We start from the raw sequence: 27024 nt of genomic DNA on the forward strand, positions 1-27024 counted from the left end.
ATGAACGCAGTGGCAGACACAGCCGTCTTTTTTGCAAAGTTTCTATATTACTTTTTAGAATCGTTAGTTTTCAAGGTAATTCCTAAAAAGAAAAAGGATGTTGCTGGAGAGATTGTCCTTATCACAGGAGCCGGAAGTGGACTTGGACGGCTACTGGCCATGCATTTTGCCAGCCACGGGGCCATTCTAGTTCTCTGGGATATTAATCAAGAAGGCAACATGGAAACATGTAGACTGGCCAAAGAAAAGGGTGGCGTGAAAGTCTTTACCTACAAGTGTGACTGCAGCAACAGGAAAGAGGTCTACAGGGTCGCCGATCAGGTGAGCTTATTGCTGCTCTTTGCTTTCATTCTGAGAAAACTGCTTCTAGCCTGCGCTTCCCCTCAAATCAGAGGGAGCAATCTGTTAGGGGTTCTTCTGAAGATCCTTGAGTACTTCCGGTTTAATTCTCTTTGCCTTAAGTGTGACTCCACGGCCTCCAAAAGCAGCATATACAAAAACAGGGGGTGTTGGGCTCGGTTCGGCTTCAGAGCCCAGCACCCCCCGACTGATTTGCTTAGTAGCTCACTTACCTCAGAGGCCCGTCCTGTCTTGTGGCTTTGCTCAGTGATTCACCCGACCTCCTCAGTCGGTAGCCCGACTGATTTGCTTAGTAGCTCACTTACCTCAGAGGCCCGTCCTGTCTTGTGGCTTTGCTCAGTGATTCACCCGACCTCCTCAGTCGGTAGACACTCTGACAAGCCCCAGCTCCTCTGCTTTAGTTGTGCAACGTTTACCAAATTATTCACCTTTCTACACCCCTGTTTCCACATCCATAAGCTGAAAGCTAGTGGCTGGCAGCATCACACGCAGCTTTAGCTTCCTATTGTCTCAAGGCTTTAATGTCTCTGAAATCCGCTCCCCTCTTACAGCAAGACTACTTCCATATTGTGTGTTTTGGACATGGTATATGGAGTATAAGGGAGTTCTTCTCACACTTCACCTACTGGCATTATCTGACTTCTCGTGGGATGTTCCACTTTACCCACAGTTCCCTTGGCAGGCACAGCACAGCACACAGGGAACCACCAAAATGGAAACATCGGTGTGGCAGGAAGCAGGAGAAGGGAAACTGGAGGCAGACGCCTTTATTATTGTTTCCACAGAAAAGAGCAGGAAAGCTACTTAGTTACTTACTAAGTCATTTCAAATGGCTCTAGGGCATAGGGACATCTTGGTATTCTAGTTGGTGACTCTCGCATGATTGAGGTAGACGTATCAGTAACCTACACCATGGTAATCTTGTGAAGGGAAGCAGTCGGACGTACAGGATTAATGGCTTTCTCAAAAGGGTTAATGTACCCGTTTCTAGCCAGAGTCACAAACAAGCAAAAACAAAAGAACAAATAAAACTCGATATTATCTTTATCGTGTTAGTTACTATCTTAAACGGTTTGTGCCCCTAACAACTCAGTTAATCAATGCACCTCAGCCTTCTGAAATGTGTGTTGCTCCCATTGTTCCTGCTAAACAAGATGCTAAAGTCAAGGAGCGCCGAACATGCAGCCTACCCAAGATCACGAGGCAGAAACTGGCGAGAGACAGTCCTAGCCAGGCAGCTGGCACATACAGTGTGAGCACAGCATCTGCAAGGGGTTGCTTTGCATCCAGTTTCTATTTGCGGCATTCATTTTTGACTTATTAAAATCTAATTATCGAGTTACCACACCCTGATACATTATGAACCTCTCTCTTCATGCTTCTTTGCTTTTCTTCTTCCTCTTTCTTTGTTTAGGGACCCACAGGTTTTGGGTTTGTGTAACTCACTGATAGCGAATAACATTGTGGGTATTGTAGCTCCCTGGATTTAGGGAAAGTCAAGGTTGGTCCTCATTTTGAAAAAGGGAAAGAAACGTGGCAGGAAGAGCTCCCAGCAGAATGCATTTGGAGTGAGCTTAATGTGATCTGTTTTTTTTCAGGACCAGGCAGCAGTCAGATCTATCTCTGATCATATATAAACTTCACAACAAAGCAGGAACTATGGTTCTGCTACTTTGTCAATAATGAAACAGAGGCAGGGAGAGCAGCAGGAAATCATGTGTCAGGCATCTTATAGTTATTAAGTGGCCTGGAGACCTGCTACTTTGTTGCAGGAGCATCTTGAGAGAACTGTAATCAGTGAGGGCATTCCCCAGCCTTTCCCTATACTGAAAAGCACTCTCATCTCCTGCACCACCACCCCGGTCCCCTCCAAAGCATTCTGGCCTGGTTAAAATTCCCTTGGTGTCCAGCAGGAAAGCATCCTAAAAATTTGAAAATATTTGCCGTTGGAATATATCTGAAATGCTTCTTCTTTGCCACAACATTATATGTGCCATTTTTCTATGTTTATCATTCTATCCCGTTTTTGGCTTATTTGTTAGTTATTAAGTACTGGGAAACCCAAATCCTTTGTCTGTAAGACTTTAACAAGTTGCAGACATCATCCTCACCCTTGAAACAAGCTCACATTCAGCACGACAGCACGCCAACGGACCCATTAATTAGCTTTCCACAATTCCATCATGCAAAGTTAACATTTTCAGTCAAACATAGCACACATGCTTGTAGCCCCATCATTGGGAAGGTTGGGGAAGGAAGACTGTGAGTTCACGGAAGACTGAGGTGATAATCTTGGTGAGGAAGAAGAGTAAATTTATGTAAAAGCAGGTATTGCGTGTGCCTCAAGATTGGGCATGAATCAATGTTCCTCTCAGCAGTGAGTCTTTTGGCAGGTTAGTTTCCTGTAGCCTATTTTCTCACCTGTGGCCTAGAATAATACCTTCCAAAATGTCTTCCCAAAGTAGAATAAAAATTAAATCCCAAAATCTAGACAATCCTCCTCTTGCCATAGTGTCCCTCAGAGGCAGGACTTTCCCTTGGAATGACCTGAGTGACCATTCATTGCCTGAATGTTTAGAGATTTTACACAAAAGACTTTACCTCCTTAGACCCTTTGCTTTGACCAGGCATCCCTCTCTAGTCTAGGACTGAGTCCTTATTTACTCTCATAGTCCCACTAAACCAGTAAGAGGTCCTTAGTCTCTCATGGATATTTCCTTAGGCCTATGTGCTTCCAAAACACAGAGGTCTAATCCAATAAGTCAGCATTATTACGTCTCCCTTTAACAACCCACCCCCACTTACCTACATCAACAGCAGTGTTTCTCCATCTATCCAAAGCATCTTCAACTGGTAGGCTTAGCTTACAGCGTGGACCAGGAGTAGAAAAGTCAGGGTAGGCAGCACTTCTTGTTTGGAGGGAAAAAAGAGTCATTGTATCTGCCAAAAGGTTTGTTTCGGGATTTTAAAAAGATGTATGACGTTTTCAAGTCATTGCTTAACCTGTTTTGTACTTGGTCCCAGCATCAGCTTTGTCCCTGTGACCTTCGAGAGTATAATCTGAGACAGCGTGGTAGGAGAGAGAAACAGTTTGCTTAGTATTTCCTGGAGCATGCTTTACTCCAAACAAGACTCAGGTGTTTACTGGGTTTTGTAAGCAGGTGAAGTGGTCTATTGGGGGATGTAAAGGGGATGAAAGCTTGTAAAAACACAGTAGAAGATAGCATTTAGATTAGAGGTAGTCTTTAGAGCAGAGTGCACAGCAACACCAAACTCTCTGGGCACTAGACCAAATACATCATTGAATGGGATATCTTCATCCCAAGTACTGACTTGACCTACTCAAACGGGAGCCAGGGAAGCAATGCCGATAAATTCATCATTCAGGAATCCGCATGCGCACAGTAAGCCTAAGGGCTGCAAGAAGGGATATGCTCAGAGACACACAGGCAGAGAGTGTCCCCACACTTCACGGTCACTAAAGACCAGCAGAAAAGAAAAACAGAAGAACAGAAATGCAAGAAAGGAAATGGGCTGTGCTGGGTGTGTGGGCCACTGGCTGTTTACCCAGCTACCCAGGAAACAATGGTGAGAGGATCACAGCCTCAGATCCTGACTGGGCTGCAGAGCAAGAACAGCCCCGGTTGAAGCCACTTACTGAAGCCTCAAAGTAAGAGGGCTAGCAAAAGGTTTAGGAGTAGACTGATTGCCTGGCATGCACAAGCCCCAGATGTTAATCCTTAGTTTGAAAAAGAGAAAGAAGAAAGAGGGAGAGGGAGATGATTGCTGCCCTGTATAGCAGGCCATCTTCTTAAGGAAATCATATTACCCGGTTTATCACGACTCATGACTTCAGTCCACGGTGACTGAACCACAGAGGCCTGTCAGGAGGCAGTAGTTCAGCAGAGGGAGCACAGGGCACAGCAACCTTCCTGCTTACCATGTGACCAGGAGTGGAAGAACAATACCACACCCCACAATTCCCCACTGAAAATCCCTCTAAGGACTGAAACGCCCCACTAGATCTCACATCTCAAAGCTTCCCCCCATGTCCTGAGAGCACCGAGTCTCAGGGAACTGCAGATCCAAGGTGGAGCAAACAAGAAAGGGGACATAGAAACACTTCTGGGGTCTTGGAACTACGTTTTCTTTAAAGTAGAGGTTACATGGGTATATGAATTGACCAAAATTCATCCAACTTGATGATTAAATGGTGCATTTTTGTAATTTAATAAAGGTTTATAGACACAATAAGTTTTTGCTGTTTTGTGGGTTTTTCTTTCTTTTTCTTTCTTGTTAAAATATAATTATATAATTTCCCCATTCCCTTTCCTTCCTCCAGCCCCTCCAGTGTTCTCCCATTTACTTGTTTCCTTTCAAATTCATAGTCTCTTTCTCTGTCAGTGTTTAATACATGCACGCACATACATACACACACAGACATATTGAATACCCAATTTGGGGCCTCATCCATGGAGAATAGCATTTCTCCCTCTCTCAGCTTTCCTTAGTGGTCTATAGGTTTTTGTTTAGAGGTGGGCCCCATGAGATATCCCCCTTCCCTGTCAGCACGTCTGTTGGTGTTGGCCTTGCTCAGGTGTTATGTATGCTGAGATCTGTCATGGGGGTGACTTCCCTGTCAAGTCTAGGAAACATAATCTCATATCAGACTTTCTGGTCCTCTGGCTTTTATGATCTTTCTGCTTCCTCTTCCTCATTGTTGCCTGAGCCTTAGGTGTAAGTAGCCCCTTGTCAAGTATCAGTTGGAGCTGGGTACCCCACAATCAATAGCTCTCTTTGTGTTGACCGGTTATGGTTTATTTTGTAATGGTCTCCACCTGTCATAAAGAGAAGTATCTTTGATGTGGGATGAGAACTTATCTGGAGTTTAAGGATAAGTGTTTACAATGCTGTTAGATATTGCACTGGCTTACTAAGTGAAGGTGGTGGATGCTCCTCAAAGATCCAAGTTGTCAAAAGCCCCTGGAAATTGTCTAGATGTCCAGTACCAGGAATGACTGTCTTCCTGCTAAGTGGGCCCTAGGTCTAAGTGCCATTGTTGTTCCCTTAGGGATATTTTGTCCTGCTGTGGTCCACAGGTGTTACCATTGGGTAGTAATATTGGTTTCTCCCTCTTTTAGCAGCTTTCAAAGCACCTTCCATTACTATGGAAGTAGGTCCTCAAAGAGGGGGATTTGGGGATGCAGCTCTGTTTCAGATTCTTCCGGTCCTATGTCCGGACTGCATGGTGTCTTCACCAAGGCAGTGTAGTGATATGAAGAAGGAAATGGTAAAAATGAGGGAAGGCTTTAACTGGGTGGAGGACAAGAAGATCAATACAGAAGGAAAGGGATGCAGGATGGGAAAAGTAATACCAAGGATGTTCAAAAAAGCCATAAGGAATTATATTACTTTTTATTTATCTAAAATTGCATACTATATGTGTGTGTGTGTGTGTGTGTGTGTGTATAAACATATATAGTTAAATGAAGTTAAGTCACTAGGGCTGACAATGCTCCTAACAAGTGTTGTAGAGTTCCTAACAAAAACCCCAGTACCAGACATGAGAAACCTTTTTCAAGTTGTTCATCCAAGGAATCTAAGAGATTCTCAAAACAATATAAGCTATTTCTATGCCCTTGGTGGCCTTCCAGAGGAAATCATCTTCTTTAAGCAAAATTCCCAAATTGAAGTATTCTTTTCAAAACGTATGATTGGCCATAAGATTACTTTTAAATGGCTGAATTTCTTCATGGGAAACAATAACAATGAATAGTTTTTCATGAAATAACAGTCAAGTATGGTTGACTATGGAGGTGTGCTCTGAAGAACATATTGCTAAGTGATTTATAGTAGTGGGAACATCACAGTCTCCTTACCCAAGCAAATATGACTACAGTGTCACTAGACACTTCAATCTTGGACTACCTTTATCTGTCAGTGAATTCCACAACTGCACTTGAGCAAAATAGGGGAAAATGTGACTTAGGAAAGTAAACGTCAAAAATTCAACACTTTGCCGGGTGGTAGTAGTACACGTCTTTAATTCCAGGACTTGGGAGGGAGAGGGAGGTGGATCTCTGCAAGTTCGAGGCCAGCCTGGTCTACAAAAGCTAGTTCTAGGACAAGCTCCGAAGCTACAGAGGAACCTTGTCTCAAAAATTAAAAAAAAAAAAAATTCAACGCTTCAATCGATGTTATGTTTCTCTCATTTCTGGCCAGGTTAGAGAAGAAGTAGGTGATGTCACCATTCTCATTAATAATGCAGGTGTTGTAACAGGGAAGCCCTTCCTTGATATTCCAGACCACATGGTGGAAAGATCATTTCTTGTCAACGCCATCTCTCATTTCTGGGTAAGTCTCTCTTTCATTTTTATTAGTGAGTCTAAAAATCCCAAGCAACGGTTCAGCCATTCGTCTGGGAATACAGCATTTGGCTGTTTCCTGTTGAAGCAGGTGGTGGAAGTCTCATCCTCCCCAGGCTCATCTACCTAGCCTAGATTAATTTTTCCTGGTCTTGCCCTACTCCAAATTCTCAGGGATATCTCTAACTGCCTTTGACAATAAAAATGTTCTCTATCTGATTCCTAATATGGTAACCACTTGAAACACGATTGATGCAAATGAAGAGCTAAACCCTTAAATTTATGCCCTTTGATAGTAATATATAATTTACAACAATTAATGTACATTTAATTAGCCACAAATGCCTAGAGGCTAACCCCTTGGACGGTGCCACTCTGCAGAGAGAGTAAGAGACGGAAGAAAGCTGGGATTACCAAAGTCCTCTCTACTGAGGGGGATTACACTTGTTATAATACAAAAATAATCACCAGCAACTGGTGGTGCATGCAAGATGCAGGATGTTCAAGTAACTGAAGCCAGGGCTGTGGATAATATGCCTTGCAAGGGGAAGTAGGGCCTCAATCATTCTTGCCTCTGAGAGACCTGGGAATGGATTCGTTTCGATCTCCTAATTCCTATTTACTGCAGTTCAAAATTTTTGCAATGTTTATAGTCTTAATAACATTTGTCTTCTTTGGTCACCAGGAAGTGGTATGAAATGACACTGGATCCCGCAAATTTATTTCAGTTGACAGTAACAAAGCAGCCAACACAGTGCTTCCATATTTAGAGTTCCCACAAACATTTCCACAAGCTATTGGCTTCCTTACCTGCGTAGGCATCCTAAGCGCTTACCTTGGTTGATGGTCAGTACCGTGTTGGTGGGTGGAACTAGGGTCCACACACTCCCGGTAATGTCACAGACCGAGAAACCTCCCTGGATTCCCTTCTTCTCTTTAACACTGTCTTGCCTGTCATACAACTCATGCTCAAGTACAAGTCTCTCCACCCTCTATGCCAGCTGTCCAAGCCATCTCTTCCCTTTACTGACAGTTTATTACAGTTTCGCATCTTCAGCACTGGTGCCTTCTAACTTATCTTCGTATGGAAGCAAGTTGGTATTTCTGCTGTATTAATCAAACAATCTCATACAACACATAACTCAAACAACCCTCATTCGGAGGGCGCCAAACACATCGAGAGCAGCGTACACTTCCATAGCATAGACTGTAAACCCCAGCGAGACATGGTAATGGCCTCTCGTCTGCCTCCCAGTTCTCATCTTCATTTTCTGCTCATGTTCCATTTACTCCTGAAATCCTGACTAAAGCCTAGTCAAACTCTCCTCGGGGGGTCTGCGCATGAGCTGTTCTCTCTGGCAAGATTCTTCTTTTCCTGATTTGCACCCTTCTGGCTTCCTGTAGTCGTTGATGGTGTACTTTTACATTGTGTGCAAGTCCAGGTGTAGCCTTAACTGGTTCACACAATTAACAGTGGAAGGAATCAATAAACACACATAAGCCACTATGGTGTGTATCATCACATTTAGATGTGATTCTGAGCAACCAACAGAACCGGGGAATCCACTTCCATCCAAAACTAAGGACAGCCATCACTCATTCCTAAAATTTGAGAGGCTCACTATTTGGTGTATTTCTCCCTTGCCCTGGATTCATCTGCTCCAAAGTTTGATGGCCAAGCTCTCTATATATCTCTCCAAATGCTGTGCCCATAGCACTTTGAGAGAGAGATTTATTTTTCTCAATCTATTTAAGATTCCTGGTCTGTCAAAAACTGTCTTCAATTGTTACTCAGAAATATGTTTCACTGGATTATGGTAGCACCATAAAACGAATTCACAGAGAATTTCACTCTATCTTGCAAGTACTTACAACTGCATAAATAGAGGATTATAAGTAAACAAAGATAGCAACATTTAACTCACATTATAAACTAGTTCAAAAGTCTCCTTATATAAAAATAGTATTGTAATAATTTTTAAAGAAATAAATCAAGAATAAAGGGAAAGTGCTTTCTCACACATCTGCCAATATACTCAACAGAGAATAAAATATTAATTACCCCTCACTAATTCCATACTCTACCTATTTACAGTCTGTTCATATCTACAGAGTCAATCAATCATTAACTGAAATCATTTGAAATAGAATGTTCTATCTGGTGTGAACATGTAAAAACCCTTGCTATTATTACATAAGCAGTAAATATTTTACAGTGAGTTATGTGTTAAAGTAACAAACATTTAAAATTTGCAGAAGAATGATCATGGAGTATACATAAGCACTATATCTTGCTATATAAGAAAACTGTAGGACCTTGAATTTTGATATCGATTGGAATCTGGGAGTCAACATTCCTCCAAGACTTGGTCAGACTCTACTTCTCCATGACCAGTTGTCTAAGTTAAATTCTAAGCAGTATAACTATAAAATCCCATGTCTATCTTTCAATGTAGCATCAACAACTAATCTCATGATACCTTCAGAAGATAAGGTATACACAACACTGAACTCACCATCTCAATTCATTGTTCTTCTTAAAAAGTGAAAACTGTGCTTGGTGGCTCAGTACTTGTTTACTATTGGTCTGGGATGTCCACCAGAGAAGGCTGCTCAGACATGGGTTTAAGCCAATAGAAAGTCTTTATCAGCTGGCAGGCAACCAAACTGGGTGTTCAAAATCTCAGTGTAGCCCTGAGCCTTTCTCAGGATGAACTTGAAAGGACAAAAGCCATGTTCTGGGTTGACATACTTCAATAACAAGAACAGTTAGGCAGAAGCAGAACTACAGAATCTCAAAAGCAAGATTATATACACACAAAACACACACACACACGTGCACTTCCATGCATGTGAACACACACACACTTGTACCCCATGCACATATATAAGCAGACACAAAAATTTTTCACAAAGTTTTTTAAAATTCTTTTTTAATGATTTAATGACAAATGAACACTTCTCTGTTCTTTTTCTTCCCTTTAATCACACCCATAGAAGAGTATGGACTATTTATTTCTAGGATCAATTCATCTTCAGAACATCCTTTAAAAAGCCTCCACCAATATGGTATGGGTACAGTCCCAGGAGGCCTCTCACATAATAGTCCCTTCTTACATATAGTTCTGCTTTTTAGTTTTTGTTAATATTGCTCAACCACAGTTTGAATATATTGTATGGAAAATTAGAGACATAAGAGTTCTTGGGCTTCAAATTATGTGCTATCCTGAGTTGCATGGTGAAATCTTATACATATCATTTCAACCCAAGGATTCATTTCTTTGTCACCGTATCCACAATACATGCCTCCTACCCATCAATCACTTGGTCATGATCTCAAAGCCAACTGTGAGGGTGCCACTCAGCTTGTGCTCAAAGAGCTCTTAATTTACTGAATAATGACCTCAAAGTACAAGGTTAGTGATGTTGTCAATTTTTATATGTCAAGGAGAAGACAAAGTATTTTCTTCAGTAAGGAAAAAAATCATAAAGTTGCTAATATATATAATATGCTAAGATGTTTTGAGCAAAGAGAGGCCACACTGATATAACTGTCACAGCATATTGTTATAGGTATTCTGGCTTATTATTAGTCACTCTTGTTTGTCTACTTGCTTAATTTATAAATTAAATTTATCATAGGCATAGAGATATGCATGGGAAAATATATCCCACAAATACATTAACAGATGTCTTGAAATGCGGCCCTATCGATAAGGGGTGAGGGCTCCTATAAAAACCCAACCTTTTTATCTTCCATTGAAAAGACAGAAAAATAGCAGCAAATCCAACCCAGCACAAAATAAAACTCTGAAAATGGTTAAACCTTTGCAAGTTGTTTGGCTGTTTGGCACACTGCTGTAGTTAAAACCTTTGCTCATACCTGGGAGCTTTCTCTGCCTCTGTGCATGTGATTTCACCTCCACGGGGCAATGACCCACACATTCAATGCTTCCATTCACTTCTCTTTCTTAAAAATTGTTAAATTCACAGATGCAAAACTGGTATCACAGTGAGACCTCTACCAGGGCTTCCAGATCCTGTGTTTCACAAGGTCTACTGGATGGTCACATAGAAAAGCCATAGGACTCAATTAGAAGCATCAATCTTTTGGGCTGAAGGACAATAACTGGCTCTTGCTATTTCCAGCCAACACACAGTCATGACCAGGTTTTTGTCATTTAAAGAGAAAGACGCCATAACAGTAAGGAACAGATCCTTTAGCATTCGCTGTGCATGGACTTGAAATGTTAGAACAACACAATTGCCATCAACCACACAGAGACTAGGGCCTTAGCTCAGCAGCCACAGAACGAGTTCTGTTGGGGGGAGACGGCCACTTGTTGGTTCCAGGCTGCTCATTCCTGAAATAACCACACAGAGACTGTATTAACAAAGTCACTGCTTGGCCCATTAGCTCTAGCTTCTTATTGGCTAACTCTTACATATTAATTTAACCCATTTCTGTTAATCTGTGTATCGCCACATGGCAGGGGCTTACCAGGTAAAGTTCCATCTGGCTCCAGCAGGACTACATGACTTCTCCCTGACTCCGCCCTTCTTTCTCCCAGCATTCAGTCAAGTCGTCCCTGCCTAGCTCTGTTCTGCCCTGTCCTGCTCTGCTATAGGCTCAAAACAGTTCTTTATTCATTAAAGGTAATCACAGAATACAGAGGGAAATTCCACATCAAAGGTCAGTGGAACAAAATGAAGCCAAGATGCTGGCTTTGGTCTAGTGACTTCTCTCTGTTAGGCGAGCACACGGGGCAGCCTCTTGGAAACTGTGAAAAGATGACATTGGTAAAATCCTATGCTTCCTGGAAACAGTGATGCATGATAGAACAAGTGATGTCAGGATTTCACTGGGCTCCTTTAAGAGTGAGCCAGCTAAAGACAGAGCTGAAAAAATGGTGACATGAGAAACTTGGACAAAAGGGGGCAGAAACAAGATCCCTGAACTCTTACCTGGTATTGATCTTCATGGGAATGTATTAGGACAGTTTCTTGTGGGCTGGAGAGATTGTTCAATGGTTAAGAGCTCTTGGTGCTCCTGCAGGAGATCTAGGGTCAATTCACAGAAACCACATCAGGTAGCCTATTCCATAGGATCCCAAACCCATTTCTGTGTCTGTGGGTAGCTTCATGCAGGTGGTACACACACACACACACACACACACACACACTCAGTGTACATACACACTCACGCTGTGCTGATTAGTTCTCATCAACTTGACACAACCTAGACATAGCTGGGAAGAGGAAACCTCAGTAGAGACAACGCCTCCATCAAGTTGACCTGTGGACAAGTCTGTGGATCATTTCCTTGATTAACGAAAGATGTGGGCAGACCCAACCCACTGTGAGTGACAAGTGCCACACCTAAGCAGGCTACCCTGAGTTACATAAGAAAGCAGGCCGAGTGAACTATGGGAAACAAACCAGTAAGCCACAATCATTCATGGCCTCTGCATGGGGTTCAGCCTCTAGGATCCTGCCTTGCGTTCCTGCCCTTTCCCCCTTTCATAAAGACTATGGACTATAAGAGTCAAAATCTCCCACGATGTAAGAGTAGCATAGTGTTTATCAGAGCAATAGAAAGTAAATGAGGTTATACATGAAGACACACAAACACTAAATGCATACATACATACATACATACATACATACTTTTTAAAAATCTTTTTAAAGAAAACATCCCAGTATGCTACAAGTCATACCATTATCTCTGCTTTATTACCACAATTTTTATAAATTATTTATGAACAGAGTCTAGGAAAAAAAGAGCCTGTTATTGGAGTTGGGTAAAGAGCGTGAAACTTCCCTGAGGGAATATATGAGGAACGGGAGTAAGAGAAGAAAGGGTATTTGTGACATGGGGACATTGCTTAAAGATAATTACCAAAACACACAAATAAAGGTCACCAATACACACTATGCTGGTCCTGGTAGCTCCAGAGCAGCCTTCCTATCAGCAGCTGCAAAGCTCGCACTTGAATCAAGCTCCTCTAGCAATTGCTTTCGTTTCTGCTACTTCCTGAACATGAAGGCAAATTGCATTGATAGTAAAGTCTGGAAGGTAAGTGTGATTGATTTTAATGCAAATTGTCAAAATTATATAAAGAACTCTGAGTACTTAAAAATTGCTACAATTTATAGGAACCCAACAAGTGTTGGGTTAACTTAACCCAAAGCTCATTTGTTTAAATTAGTAAGGTATACTTCAAAGGAAAAAGAAAACATGCACTATTTATTATATTTGAATGTATAATAAACTCTAATTCACTCAGTAACAGTGACTCTATGCTTCCTACTTTTGTGCTGCCATGGAATTTAACACCCCATGAGTATTAGATAAAAGTTCAATGAGTGGACTAATAAGTTCATCAAATGCTTACAGAATACTGAAAATAATTAATCAACTAATGTGTTTATATTTCCCAGACTTGTAAGGCCTTTCTTCCTGCCATGATTAAAGCTGACCATGGTCACCTGGTCTGCGTTTCAAGCATAGCAGGACTAGTGGGTACTAATATGCTCTCAGGTGCGTATTTCCATTTACCACACATTCTTCCACTGCTCTGGGAACCCGTGGGCCCTTCCAGAATGCAGAGAAGCTCTTCCTGCCTCAAACGGAACTCCTGAAACATTCAACCCTACAAGAAGGGTTAAGAAGGCCAGGGGCACTCCTTCCCATTCATGTACCTTTGAAAAACACATAAACTGATATGTATGTGTGTGTGTGTGTGTGTGTCTGTGCACGTGCACACATGCGTGCACAAGAGTGCATGCACACACACGCTTATTGGTTCATTGGTAGTCTTGGCTTAAGAGAAACTGAAAAGATTTCGGTGTTTTTCTTGGCCACACTAGGTATGGAGTTACTCTGTCCTCAGTAACGAGCCAGAAAAGAAGAAAAGGTTTATTTTTAAATAATTATGAAAATTTTTCAAGCTGTATCATTTTATTTCAGATTATTCTTCAAGCAAATTTGCAGCCTTTGGCTTGGCTGAGTCCCTCTTCTTTGAATTAACTATGCTACAAAAATCTAAAGTAAAAAGCACCATCGTTTGCCCATATTTCATCAAAACTGGAATGTTTGAAGGTTGTGAAACCAAGTAAGTGCGCTCTTTCAGCAATCTTTACTTTCCCATAATTTTAAGATATAACAGAAGTTGGCAGTGAGAAATTACTAAGATTGCTTTGTTTTATTGATGAACTAATTCTCTTCCTATATAAAATATTAAATTGTGGATACCCCCAAATAAACGGTTTTGAAAGGATTGTCCCCATAGACAGGAAATGTTGCAAGGTGATTTTTATATGAAGATAAGATCTATCTAGAATAACTTGAACTAAAATTCTAATGCAGCGTGAAGACGTTTGCACAGGGAGCAGTAAACTACAATGACCTTAACGTGAGAACCGCGTGGCTATTGTCATTGTTAGGAAATGTACTGACATAATCCATAGTAAGAGAGTCATCTGTGCTTAGAGAAAGACAGAAAGCCAGCCAAAAGACCATGAGGATATTCTGAGTCCACAGAGGCTATGAAATTAAGTGAAAAACTCCAAAACAGGAGGTAAAGCATTGTTTGAATGACATTAGTGGCGCCATACCTTACCAGTCTCTATGTGGTGGCCTCTTCAGTGGGCATGGTAACTAAGCAACAAGTGTCACCTTTCTTCAGCCCCTGCAAGAGAAGAGCTGTTCTCCATAGGCTACCAGCAGGCAGGCCTTGTCAAACGTACCTTCACAGCTCTGTACAGTAGACACCTTCCATGAACTATGCTGAACGAGTAGCCTCATCCAGACAGGGCTTGTTCCTCTGACACCAACTGTCTTGAGTGTGGAAGCTCTGGAGAGGCCTTTGGCAAGGAGGCAGCGCCTGTTTCTAGAGTGGCAGCTTGTTCCAGAGCCCCCAATATCCTTAGCTGTCAGACATTAGCTCCCATGTCTTGAAGTCTCCTTCAGATTTTAGGTAGACTTACCAGAGAGATGGCATTGCTAGATCTTGTCTTCCTGGGCTCTGGGTTATGGAAAATCCATACAGGATGGTGACCCCAACTGTCACCTCCAGTTCCTTCTACCCTCCTCCAGAATAAAATGAATCGAATTGAACAGAATTAGTCAGGAAAAAGCAAGGACCCTCATGCTGTGCTCTGTAGCAGAGGTTCTACCAGGTGAAAGACAAAGCCAATCTAAAAAACAAAACAAAAAAACAAAAAACAAAAACAAAAGCATCTTTTTTTCCTGTGGACCTGCCTTCCGTTAGACAGGACCACTGATTAGAATGTTTTTTAAGAATAGCATAACCAGTTAACCACTTAGCAACTTTTGGAACTGGGTGTGATGTGATAACAGCAGACCAACCAGAGAGTTCACTAGCACAGTAGTGAAGAAGCTAGGACAAGCATGCCGGCTGGGGCTAGGAAGGGAAGAACTTCCTGCACGAGAATGGGGAAGAGAGCTCAGATCCCTACCACCCACCTACACGGTCAGAGTGACAGCAGGGACCTGCAACCCCAGGGCCAGGTGGTAAAAAACTAGATCCTAGGGACTTGCTAGCCAGCCAGTCTGTCTGAAATAGCAAGCCCCAGGTTCAGTGAGAAATCACATCTCAGAAGAATACTTAAGACTGAAAGGCAATTGAGAAGGACATCCTGGTGTCAACCTTTGGCTTCCACAAGCTCTCATGCTTACATGCACGCACGCGCGCGCACACACACATGCACAAACACACACACGTACACACATGTACACACATGCACAAATGCATACACACTCAAGATTTTTGGTTAAAACCACAGTCACCAGTGACACTTGACAGCTAGGAAAACTTTGTTATACCTGAGATTACTTTCTCTGAAAATGACATCAAAATTACATATTGACAGCATTCAGTCAGAAGAGATAGACTTCCCTGAACTAACCAATAAAGCCATTAAACAAATACACAGACATGTACAACAAGCCCTACAGGAGAGTACTGTCCAGTGCCGTTGATGTATCTGGAATGTTGTTGCATTTATTTGTTTATTTGGGGAATAATCCCACGATATAGTTCATGTCAGCCATAACTAGTTATGCAGCCTGTAGTTTCAGAAACTGCTCAAAATCAATCTGGACTAGCGGACCCACAGACATCTTTGTTAGATGCTATAGATAGAGAAATCACAAAAACAATAAGCCTTCATTTTGAAAATTTTTATGCCACCGAACTTTCTGAAATTATTGTCCAGCAGCTTCAGAAGGAACACCACCAAGTGTTGTTTATAATGAATGAATGGCAAAATCCAGGTTCCAGAGTGACATCTTCCGGAGCTTGAACTTGGCGCCACTGTGGTCAGCTCCTGACTTTGTTAAGGATGTCTGAAGTGTTAGAAGACAGGTCATCCCCACCCAGTCCTTCTCTTTTATCCCTCTGTGGACCATGTAGGGGGCAACTGGGAGAAAAACATCAGAAATTTGGGGAATCTGGACAGAATTGGGAACAGCAAGTAAATCACCCTCCTAATGTGTTTGAAAAGGCTGGCTTGTCATTAAGATTTCAAGAGACTGTCACATAGCATGAAAGGCAGCAAGTACAATGATTACAATGTATTAGCCATAGCGGCCTCTTTTCTCAAGGCAGTTTAAACACACCGGAAACTCTACCCTCCAGAAGAGCTGAGTGTAGTTATGTGACAAGGTGTCTCTGGGGACTGCCATTTTAAGCAGCAGATAGGAAGCTAAAAATTAAAATTCTGGTAGTGTGTAAAATGAATATTAAAAAAACAGTGGATTTTCATCAACTGTTTACCCGGGATGACTGAACAATTGCAGGTCACTCTTCAACTAAAATTAAGGTGATATTCTAGAGCAGTTTGCTAAACCAGACTGGTTCCTAGACAAAGTAATAGTCATGTTATTATGGAACCAGTAAATGGATCTTTTAAACGAAGTGAAGGCAAGCTGTCCATTTGATTCCAAATATTGGAATATTGTCTTCATATCTCAAATTCTTTGTTATTATAACTAAGGTTTAGTCATGATAGTACACTTCATTAGAAATTTTCTAAAACCTCAGTGAGCTCCAAGAAAGATAAGCACTTGGTGTTCCACACACAGATATGGCATAGCCAAAGTACTGAAAAACAAAAGATAACCTGATACGCAGCAGGAAGAAAAGTGTTTCTCCATAAGAAAGCCACCTGAAGTTCAATTGACAGCTGAACTTCCAGCAGAAACAATGAAAAAAAGCACAAAAGACTTCATATGACACAGTCAGGAAAGTAAAAGAGAAATCAACCAAGGATCTTTTCCAGCAAAACCATGTTGCGAAAGTGAAGACCACTAAAAACAGAGTTGATCCTCCACCCTACAAGAAACAGAAAAGGAAGTTCTCCAAGGTACAGCAGGTGAGAGCAGAGAATAAGCAGGTTCACATGAGAAGACCATCAAAATTCATCAGAGCAGATAACTGTGTAGAGGGCAATGCAGATGTGTATATTTTTCCTTCCTTGAGCTAATTATGAATACACTATCATAAACAAGACGTACTGAATAGCGTGTTGCACACTCAAGTGAGATGAGTGGGAACAAAGTGACATCACACTTAGAAAATGGTAGCAGGTAGAAAGGGCCAGCATGGAGGGACTCTGGAATACATGCCAGGTCTCCTTTGTCCCTTCGCCTTCTTCAAAACACAGAACTTACAAAGTAATAACTGCAATGTTGCAATAGATATGCACAATTATATGCTAAAGTATTTCTCTAATAATATTATTGTAGCATAAAGGAAGGAAAAGTAATGTAGCTATGTAGGAGCAAAATTTCTGTATCACACCAAAATTAAGGGGATATATATATACCAAAAAATGAATTCTGCTAAATTAATATGTATAGTATATACCTCAGAAAAACTGAATAGCAAATAACTTCAGAAATAAAATTTTAAGATAAATAAAATAATTGAATAAAATAAAATTAAAAGATGCTCTTGCTAACAAAAGGCCCCAGTCAAGCAGGAATAGATGCTGACAGTCACTCTGTTCAACAAAAACAAAGTGCACACTTGTGCTGAACATGCCTCAGACATTGCCCAGAAGGAAGCATCTGCCTGGCTGTAAAGTACCGCCAACAAAATAACTAAAAAAATAAAGTCATGTGAAGTATACTGTCTAGCTAAAATTGAATAAAATTATAAATCAAAACAAAAGATAACTTGAGAAATTTCCAGATATGTTGAAATACACATACAAACTTTTATGAGGTTCAGCTACTCAGGAACGTTTATAACTGTAAGTGGCTATATGAAAATATTGGGTTAATACTTCATCTTCTCCCTTCAGAAACTGTATAAACTGAGATCACAATGAATCCAGTGCAAACAGAACTAGTAAATCTCGCTATAGAAATAGACTGGAGTAGAAAATTAGAGGAAAGTGATTCATCCGAAAGCTGGTTAGTTGAAAAGATTACTAAAATGAATGAACCTCCGGCTATGCTAGCAAATGGAGCCAAGAGATGACTTGCTCGAGCTGGAAGCAAGAGCTAAGCGAGAACACCGTCACTGCCATTCCAAACAGGACAGAGAGAACACCATCACTGCCATTCCAAACGGGAAAAGGGCAGAAGAAAAAGTATGGGAACTTCCACACCCAAGCCAGATGTCGCTGATGCAAGGGCAAACTGCCTGGCAGAACTGACTTAAGGGAAATACTGAATTAGTAACCTAGAAGGTTTCCAAATACCAACAGCCAGTAAAGATGATCTCCTGGAGGACTTACACCAAGCATTGGACGAATTAAACACCCAAATTCTGAACAGTTACTGAAATCAGACAGAAACCAGACATTCTACAGCTCACTCACTAAATGTAATATTACCCTGATGCCAAAGTCAAACAAAGCACCTCAAGAACATAAAATTAAAGATCAACACCTCCTACAAACTAAACAAGAAGTCCTGGATAAGAGACCAGCAAACCAATACAGTGCCATCCATGAGAGATGTGTACCGTGACCAGAGGGGATTTACCCTCAGGATGCCAGGTTAGGGTCGTATTTTAGATAATTTCACATGTGCATTGTATCAATAGCGAAAAGGTAAAAGCTACATGGTCATCTCATTATCACAGAAAAGGCATCCACAAGATCCCACCCCTTCTGTGACAGCACACAAGAGTGAGAAGCACTCAAGAAACAAGAAATAGAAGGGAACTGCTTCAACCAGAGGCGTGACATCTGTGAAGAAGTCACAGGTTGGCTTGTATTCAATGCCAAAAGCATTGCCTTGCCCCTAAGATCAAGAATAAGCCAGGGGAAGTATAGCATGGAGCAGTGGCAGAGTGCTTAGCTACCATGTGCAGCGTCCTATTTCCAACTCCAGCACAAAGATATAAAGGACAGAAAGCAAAGCAAGTGCGTGTATACTCATGACATCATATGAAATAATGATAAAGAAGTGAAAATGGAGAAGAAAACCTGTTCTGAGATAACATGATATGGCATGTAGAAAACACTAAGGCATACACATGAACACACAAGCTGAAGTGCACACACACACAAACACATATACATTTGCAAATATTATGCATAAAACTATTTTGTCTAAGAAGTGAATTGAGTAAGATCAATATACAAAATCAACATAAAAATCAGTTGCTTTTTTATGCATTTGTAATTAACAAGCCCAAAGTGAAATCAGTAAAAAACAATCCCATTTCTAATAGCATAAATGTAGCAAAATAGATGGAACAGATTTAACAGAAAGTAATCCATCACACTATTCTAAAAAATTATTTTTAAAACATCTTTGACAGAGATTAAAGCAAACAAAATCAATTCCATGCTCATAGATGGAAAGACAGTACTGTTAAGATTCCATTTCCCCCAGATTCAATGCAATTTCTAGAGGAAACTCAAAAGGCCCCACCCACCCTTGGATGAAGAACAGCAGGCAACCAACCAATGGCTACTGTGAGAGGGTAATCAGCTCCTTGAGACGTCCTCCCATACAGAATGGTCAGCCCTAAACCTGTGTCACTAATAGACTTGGTAGATTACAAAACCATACATGTAAGTATGTGTGTGTGACATATGTATGCATATAACATATTATTGTTACATGTATATGTATATATATACATATCACAATAGTAATTTCTGGAGAGGTCATGAACTTGAGAGGAGGCTATTGGAGGTTTACAGAGAGGAGAGGAAAGATAAAAATGATGTAAATACAGTACCCATATATGAAACACTAAAAATTAAAGAGCTCAGACTGACTTCTTTTTAGGAATCACCAAGGTGTTGCTAAAAACGTACGTGGAGATGCGAAGGACTAGAAAGGTTGACTGAACCTAAGCTACCCTGACTATGCAGAAGGAAGATAAACGAAATCCCTGTTTCCAATGTCAAGCTCAGTAGAAGCTCAGAAGCACACAGTGCATGCTCGGACAGGGCAGACTCACAAATCAACAGGATAGACTTGATGGTCAAAGAACTCTTTACACTGAGCCCCCATTAAATTTCAGTAGGGGCGTCGGGACAATTTGGTAAAGCAAGAGTGCTTTGATGGTGACATGGTTCAGCCATGAAAGGCTAGGCTCACAACCGAAATGTCAAAAATAGCAGTTTGTTTTCAACGAACAGGGCAGGGACAACTGGAAAAAAAAAAAGCAAAGTTGAACTTAAGAACCCCATCACACAAAAGTTGACGGAAGATGTGTGAAAAGTTAGATCATAAACCTCTTTCACAAATGAAAACTGAATTTTGACGGCCTTGGCTTACGTGGCGATCTACCAGCCGTGACACCAAAAAGTACAAATGGCCACAGAAAACAAGCAGATCCATTGAATTTTAAAAGGTTTGTGCTTCAGAGGTAATCGTTAAAAGAATTCAGACTCTGTGGGGTTTTGTCCATTCATGTATCTTAGATTTTACATGAATACGTAAAACCGTGTGTGTGTGCACACACGTGTGCATTCATGCATAGGTGTGGGGAGGGGGCACATGCACATGTGTGTGTTTGATCTGAAAGGAGAAGTGAGTCTGTCTGAAGAGAGGAAGTTGAAAATGGAAGGGAAAAAGCAGAGAAAGAGCAGGGGTGACGTTGTGGAGGAGGTGTGTACTCCAAGTACATTATCTGCTTGTCTGAAAATGTCCTCATGAAGCCCAGTATCACATACAATTAATATGCACCAGTTTAAAAACTTACTGAAAAAAAAAACTTCTGTTATTCAAAGGACATCAATAAAGTAAAATAAACAACTCAAGAGAATGAGGGAAAAATGATAAACCCTATAGATTATTAAGGCCTTCTCTCTAAACTACATAAAGAAAGTTTAGTAACAAATTAGTAAAAAGAAAAATGACCCAAATTTCACAATTGGAAAATCCCAATAAACAATTCCCCGTGTGTGAGTAGTGACAAATACCCAGTTTGCCTTTGCCATCTGCCTCAGGGTTTCTGCTGCTGTGATTAAACTCCGTGACCATAAGCAACTTGGGGAAGGAAGAGTTTCTTTCTCTTAACTTCCATACCACAGTCCTTTGTCAGAGACAGTCAGGGCAGGTGCCTGCAGGCAAGGACTGATGCAGAGGCCATGGTGCTGTGCAGCTTACCTGTTTGCTCAACCTGCCAATTACAGCACCCAGGACCACGTCCCTGGGAGCGGCACCACCCAGAGTGAGCTTAGCCCGCCCCTACCGATCATCAGCAAGAAAATTTACCACTGGCCAATTCAGTAAAGGCATTTTCTCAACTGAAGTTTCTTTTCCCCAAATGATTCTGGCTTGTTTCAAGTTGCCATAAAGCTCCCTAGCACAATATCTTAGCTATTTTATTTCTGATATTAATTTAAAGCAATATCAGTAAGAACTGGTAATAAAGTGAGCAAATACTTTTTAAAATTTTAGATTCACCTATTTTATTTTATGTATGAGTGTTTTGCTTGCATGTATGTACATCATGTGTAAGTTACCCTGGTGTCTGAAGGGGTCAGAGGAGGCCGTCAGAACCCCTTGAACTGGAGGTACACAGGTCTGTGAGCACAACGTGAGTGCTAGGAACAGAACCCATTCCTCGGCAAGAGCAGTGAGTGTTCTTAACCTCGGAAATACTCGCTAGCACCAAGTATATGCTTTTAATGCCAGCTTGTCAAGGTCACACAAGGAATATAAATCTAGGAAATTGCAAAATGGTAGCGACTAAAAATTTGATGTTAAACAATGGATATTATAAGCTTGGCGTACCTATGTACAGAAAAGCAAAAAAGACGTCTCCAGAAAAGAAAGCTCCTTAGTCCTAAAGCGACCTTAAAGGATGAGATGAAACTGGTCTGTAGAGCTTATATCTCAATGTGTTGAACACCAGGCACTTTCAAGAGTTGTCAAAATCCAGTCATGGAAAAGTGATTGCTTTCTAAAACCCAGCTGAGAGAAACAGTGTCTGAATGCTTATGGTTCAAATGATTGAAAAAATATAAAAACATGAAATATGAAAGAAATATAGAATCTTTGCTTTCAGTTTAGTCTACCACTTCCTATGGCTTCCATAACTCATTTCTCTTAACAATGTAACAATCGTCTGTCTAAAATGATATATTGCTCATGCTCAAGAGATCGCTTTGGTAGATGATTTTTGCAATTTTACTTTTAATAACATACGGTTTTGTGTCTATGATAAATTCTGTATGTTTGTGAGGAAGGAAAGGAAAGAATGACACAAAACTCTAAAAGTAATTCTATGAATTTTTGCATTGTGTGCGTATTTCTTCAAGGGTGGGTGGGTACACATGCACATATGTCCATGGAAGCCTGCGGTTGACGTAAGGAATCATCATGGCCACACTTTCATCTTATCATTGAGGCAGGCTCTCTGAATCCATCCCAGAGCTCACTGATCTGACTACTCTGCTAACCAGCTTGATCCCATCTCAAACTTCTGAGGCTGGAATGACAAGTGGCCTGCCGTGCCTACCTTGCCTTTATGTGAGTTCTGGGCATCAAACTCAAGTTAGTGAAGCAAGCACTTGAATCACTGAACAATCTCCCAGCCGTAATTTCATCTTTATATTCAGAGCATAAAGCAGAAAACAAGTAAGGACTGGGCATTCACATGAGGCAGTAGTGTTGGCCACGAGAGAAAACACAGGGTAACCCCAAGTATTTGTGTTCGTCTTTTTACTGTTTGCAGCCATTGTTTCTATTGTAATTCTGTGTCTGAAATCAGCCCTCAGTACTGATCGCCATAGGAAAGAGCACTCGGCTGACTCCACCGCTGCCTTCTCTTTCCAGGTATCCGTTTCTGTTACCTCTACTGGATCAGGAGTATGTGGCTCGAAAAATCTTCACTGCTATTTTAGAGGAACAAGTTTTCCTCCTCATACCCAAGTTTGCATATTTTGCATTATTTCTCAAACAGTAAGTTAATGAAGACCTAATCAACCTTTGGGTTGATTGTGAACATGTTGTCTGATCATTGCTACTTTTCTATCTTCAAGGTAGCTTCTCTGTTATTTAGCATGATGACCAAGAATTTTACTACTACAAGGGACAAGTTATTGGACTATTGTGAACTATGTCTTTGTTATTTTAGGTTTTAACTAAATTAAGGAATTATTTAGGCCTTTCAAGAGCACAGTGTACTTGTTCTTACAGAGAACCAAACAGCACACACATTCTGGGGTGGGAGACATTGGGGGAAGTTTTAAGGTTGTTTTCTGTTGCTTTGTTCTGTTGGTGATGGTGGTGGTGGTAGTAGCGGTGGTAGGGGTGTGTGTGTGTGTGTTTCTTTATTCACTTACTTGGGTTTTTTGAGATAATATCACACTGCATATTCCAGGCTTTCAACACCCCTTCCTCAACTTCCCTGATTACTGTATACAACATAACATTCAATTATTTATTGTTGTTTTTTAATATCTGTTTTGTTCAATTAATTTAGCTTATGTAATATAGAGTTACATTTTTTGAAATAATGGACAAAAATCCTGATTTTTTTCCCCCCTGGGAAAATGCTAAGGTATTTGGTAATTTCTCCATCTCATTCTGCGAAAGAGTTCCTGCAACTTCCTTGAAGGCCACCACGATGCAGTCTGGGGTATTTGTGAGCAGACTCTCACAGGCCCACATCTAGCATGAATGTAGTTTCTTCCATATGTTGCCTCCATCTCTGATGGCTATTCAAAAATAGCACATCCAGAGTCTAGAGAGGACAGAGAGTCTGCAAGCTGCAATGGAAGTGCTGAAGCTTCCCCACCAGACCCTTCTCCTGCTGTGTGTACCAGACTGATGGCCCTTGTGAACAGCGCTTGGGATCAGAAGTGCTCGGGACTTCAGATTTACTCAAATTTGGATGAGTTTATATATAATGAAGTATCTTGGGGATAGAACCTAAGTCTAAACAGGTACCCACATGTTTCCTACACACCTCCATATAATCCAAAGGCCATCTGATGACGTGTTTTTATTATGACTTGACATATGTGAGCTTCAGAGATTTCCTCTTATGGCATCATGCTGGTGCTTTGAGTTGAGGCATGAGCATTGTGCTCCTGGGAAGTACAGGACATTCTTTCCTATTTCCACCTACTCATTGCTATTCTTCCTTGGCTGCCCTTACTGCTCAGGAAAGCCAACATTCATCATTATGTGACCCATCACACTTGCATGGCCTTCTAGCATCTAACATCTGGACACTTGCCAGCTTGTGTGTTCTCTGAGGACACAATTTCTAAGTTCTTTCCTGGTCTACACTTACATCCAGGACAGGGCCTGATAAAGAATAAGCATGCAGACATGATTGCTCAGTTAAGTTGAGCAGAGCTGAGCTGATCCAAGCCGCAGTGATCCGAAATCCAACATTGCTTTGAGCAGTGGTTCTCAGTTGGCCATGTGCGTTAGAACCATCCTCACGCCTCAGACCACTGAGTCACAAATCATCTTCTTAGGTGGTATGCTTTTATTCTGATGCTTGCTATTCCTGTCTAGCAAATAAGGATATACTGAGTGAATAAGGAGTCATCTGGTCTCTCCAATGAGCCAATGAGTGTAGCGTGTGGAGAAACTGGGATTTTGTTCAAAACTTGGGTAATGACTCCAGGTGTAGGAAAGGCTGAAAGCATCCGCCATCGTCCACGATGTTAATGGCCCTGAACTACGATACGACGGTATCCTTCCATTCATCCGCCCCATTAGTACAGATGCGAAACATGGGTCTTGATCTTACAGACTTTATTTTATTTGCTCTTAGTCTTTGCAAAGAAGTCTTTTCCATGACTTTTGCGAGTCTTAAAGGATCATATGTTTCCTCTGCTTTTCTTTAGAATGATATCTCCAAAAATGATGATCGCCCTGGGTGAGTACCTTGGCATAGACACCTGTATGACGTCGTTCCGAGGGAGAGCAAAAGCGGAACTACAGGCTGGAACAGAAAGGAAACAGCAATAACCCAGGCCTCGGGTGTGGTGATCACACACAGGGATGAGCGGGTACGCTGTTTGGAATCCCCCTAGCAGTTAGATCTTGCCAGCCTTCCTAGAATCACCCAGGCTTTTGAAAACTTGCAGCTTGTTTTCCCAGGAGACACTTTGCGTTTGGCTCTTTCTCTTTTCTTCTCTCCCCTTAGTTTTTTTCTTCCTTTTCCTCCCCCTCACTCAGGTTCTTAATATGATTGCAGGCTGGATTTGTAGACATAGATCACTGCTATTTTTCTCAACGTTTTTCTTATCTATCCAGATTCCCATGTAATTCCTCAGTTGGGTAAATAAAAGCATTACAGTCCTTCCCGTGAACTCTGATAATACAGATCATATATTTATAAAATGGCAATGCAAAGTGGCCCAAATCTTGTTTAAAAATAGAATATGAGACACTTTCAGGAAAAAAGGTGGTTATAAGTAATAAGCTTGTAAATCAGTGTGGTGGACTGATAATTTTTCAATATCCTATTTAAGCATACATGTTAATTTTGTAGTTAAAAATGTTTACTTCACAAAATGAAGATTGATTTGTATTGCCTTATTAATCCCTACTAGGTTTCGATGCCCGTATGAAGACTGCTAAAGGGACTGAAACTGAACACGCTTGTTGGATTTTAGAAAGTCTGCAGTGCCAGTTTTATTTGCATCCCAGTGTGTTGAAGAATTCTTCGCTCTTTCACGCCATAAGGAAAGCAAACACCTTAGACCCTCTACACTCTGCTGGCTTAGAAATAAAATGTATTTTTGTAATAGCATCAGGAAATACAGCTTTAATTAATGTGTCTTAATTCAACTTATTTTTCAGATACCTAACATGGGAATTTGCACTTTGTATCTGGCCATTTCACTCGCAGTCCTAACAATGGCACTTCTGGTGACATCTGGGCTAGAAATGCTTCTTCAACTGTAGTTCCTGCATACTGATCTCATTAACCTCTCTTACGTTCAAGGACTAGTGATAGTGAAATCAGAAATGTACATTTCTGCTGCAATGCAATATGCCTTCTGTTAGTGAGAGAACTTAGTGCTAACATCGATCCTTATATTACCGGGGACACAGTCCTCATACACTTTTGCATCTAAAGCACAGTTTACCCAGAGGCAGGGGAAAAAAAGGGCAAGGTTAGTTTAACAGAGGAATAAAACAGTACAGAAAGGACTTCAGTAAGATGTTGGATAGCTTCGGGAGTTTAAAAATGGGCTTGCTTTGTTTTCACTGTGTCGTCTAGGGAGAGTCTTCTTATCCACTAGTTCAATACATATTTGCCAAGTACCTGCTATGTACTATGCTATAAACAGAGAGATGAGTCAGACACTCACTAAATATAGAACAAGAGCTTTCTGGGAGCTGCTAACCACACACAGACCGGTTTGGTTTGGTTTTGCCCTTTTCCTGGTCAATATTGTTGTTCAATATTGTAGACTTGGAGTATTTGAAACTGCACAGTCTGTTCTCCTGCTTTTTATTTGTATTGACATATTCTGGATGAAACGTTAATAAAACCTTTACCTCTCTGCATGAGAATTGCCTCTACTCCCTAGTTCTACTCCCCTACCAGCCCAGTGAACACTGCCCATCATCTATGTTTCTAAGAATCATGGCTGATAAGGATGCATGGTTTGTAATTTGACAGGGGTGATAAATGAACCAGATGCTGCTGATGGGGAAAGACACCACACTCTGGGCTTCCTGGAACTGGAAGACTCTGCTCACCTGCAGGGGCTGGAGGGCTCTGCTCACCTGGACCGCAAAGGCTCTGGCCATGAAAGTATTGAATCTATGAGATTGTAAGACAGACAATACACATGGCCCATTCCAAAGCCCTGTGTG

At 41.1% G+C, this 27024-nt stretch overlaps 1 protein-coding gene across 1 annotated transcript; it reads left to right on the forward strand.

The window, feature by feature from the left end:
• Positions 1 to 25793, forward strand: Sdr16c5 (short chain dehydrogenase/reductase family 16C member 5). Its single transcript, XM_057790996.1, has 7 exons — positions 1 to 321; positions 6583 to 6714; positions 13167 to 13266; positions 13696 to 13840; positions 23008 to 23133; positions 25038 to 25202; positions 25749 to 25793. Exons 1-6 carry the CDS (start codon positions 1 to 3, stop codon positions 25159 to 25161), a joined length of 948 nt encoding a protein of 315 aa, XP_057646979.1. The 3' UTR covers positions 25162 to 25202; positions 25749 to 25793.
• The last annotated feature ends 1231 nt before the right edge of the window (positions 25794 to 27024 follow it).

This window comes from Chionomys nivalis, chromosome 16, assembly GCF_950005125.1.
Source record: "Chionomys nivalis chromosome 16, mChiNiv1.1, whole genome shotgun sequence".
Classification (NCBI taxonomy): domain Eukaryota; kingdom Metazoa; phylum Chordata; class Mammalia; order Rodentia; family Cricetidae; genus Chionomys; species Chionomys nivalis.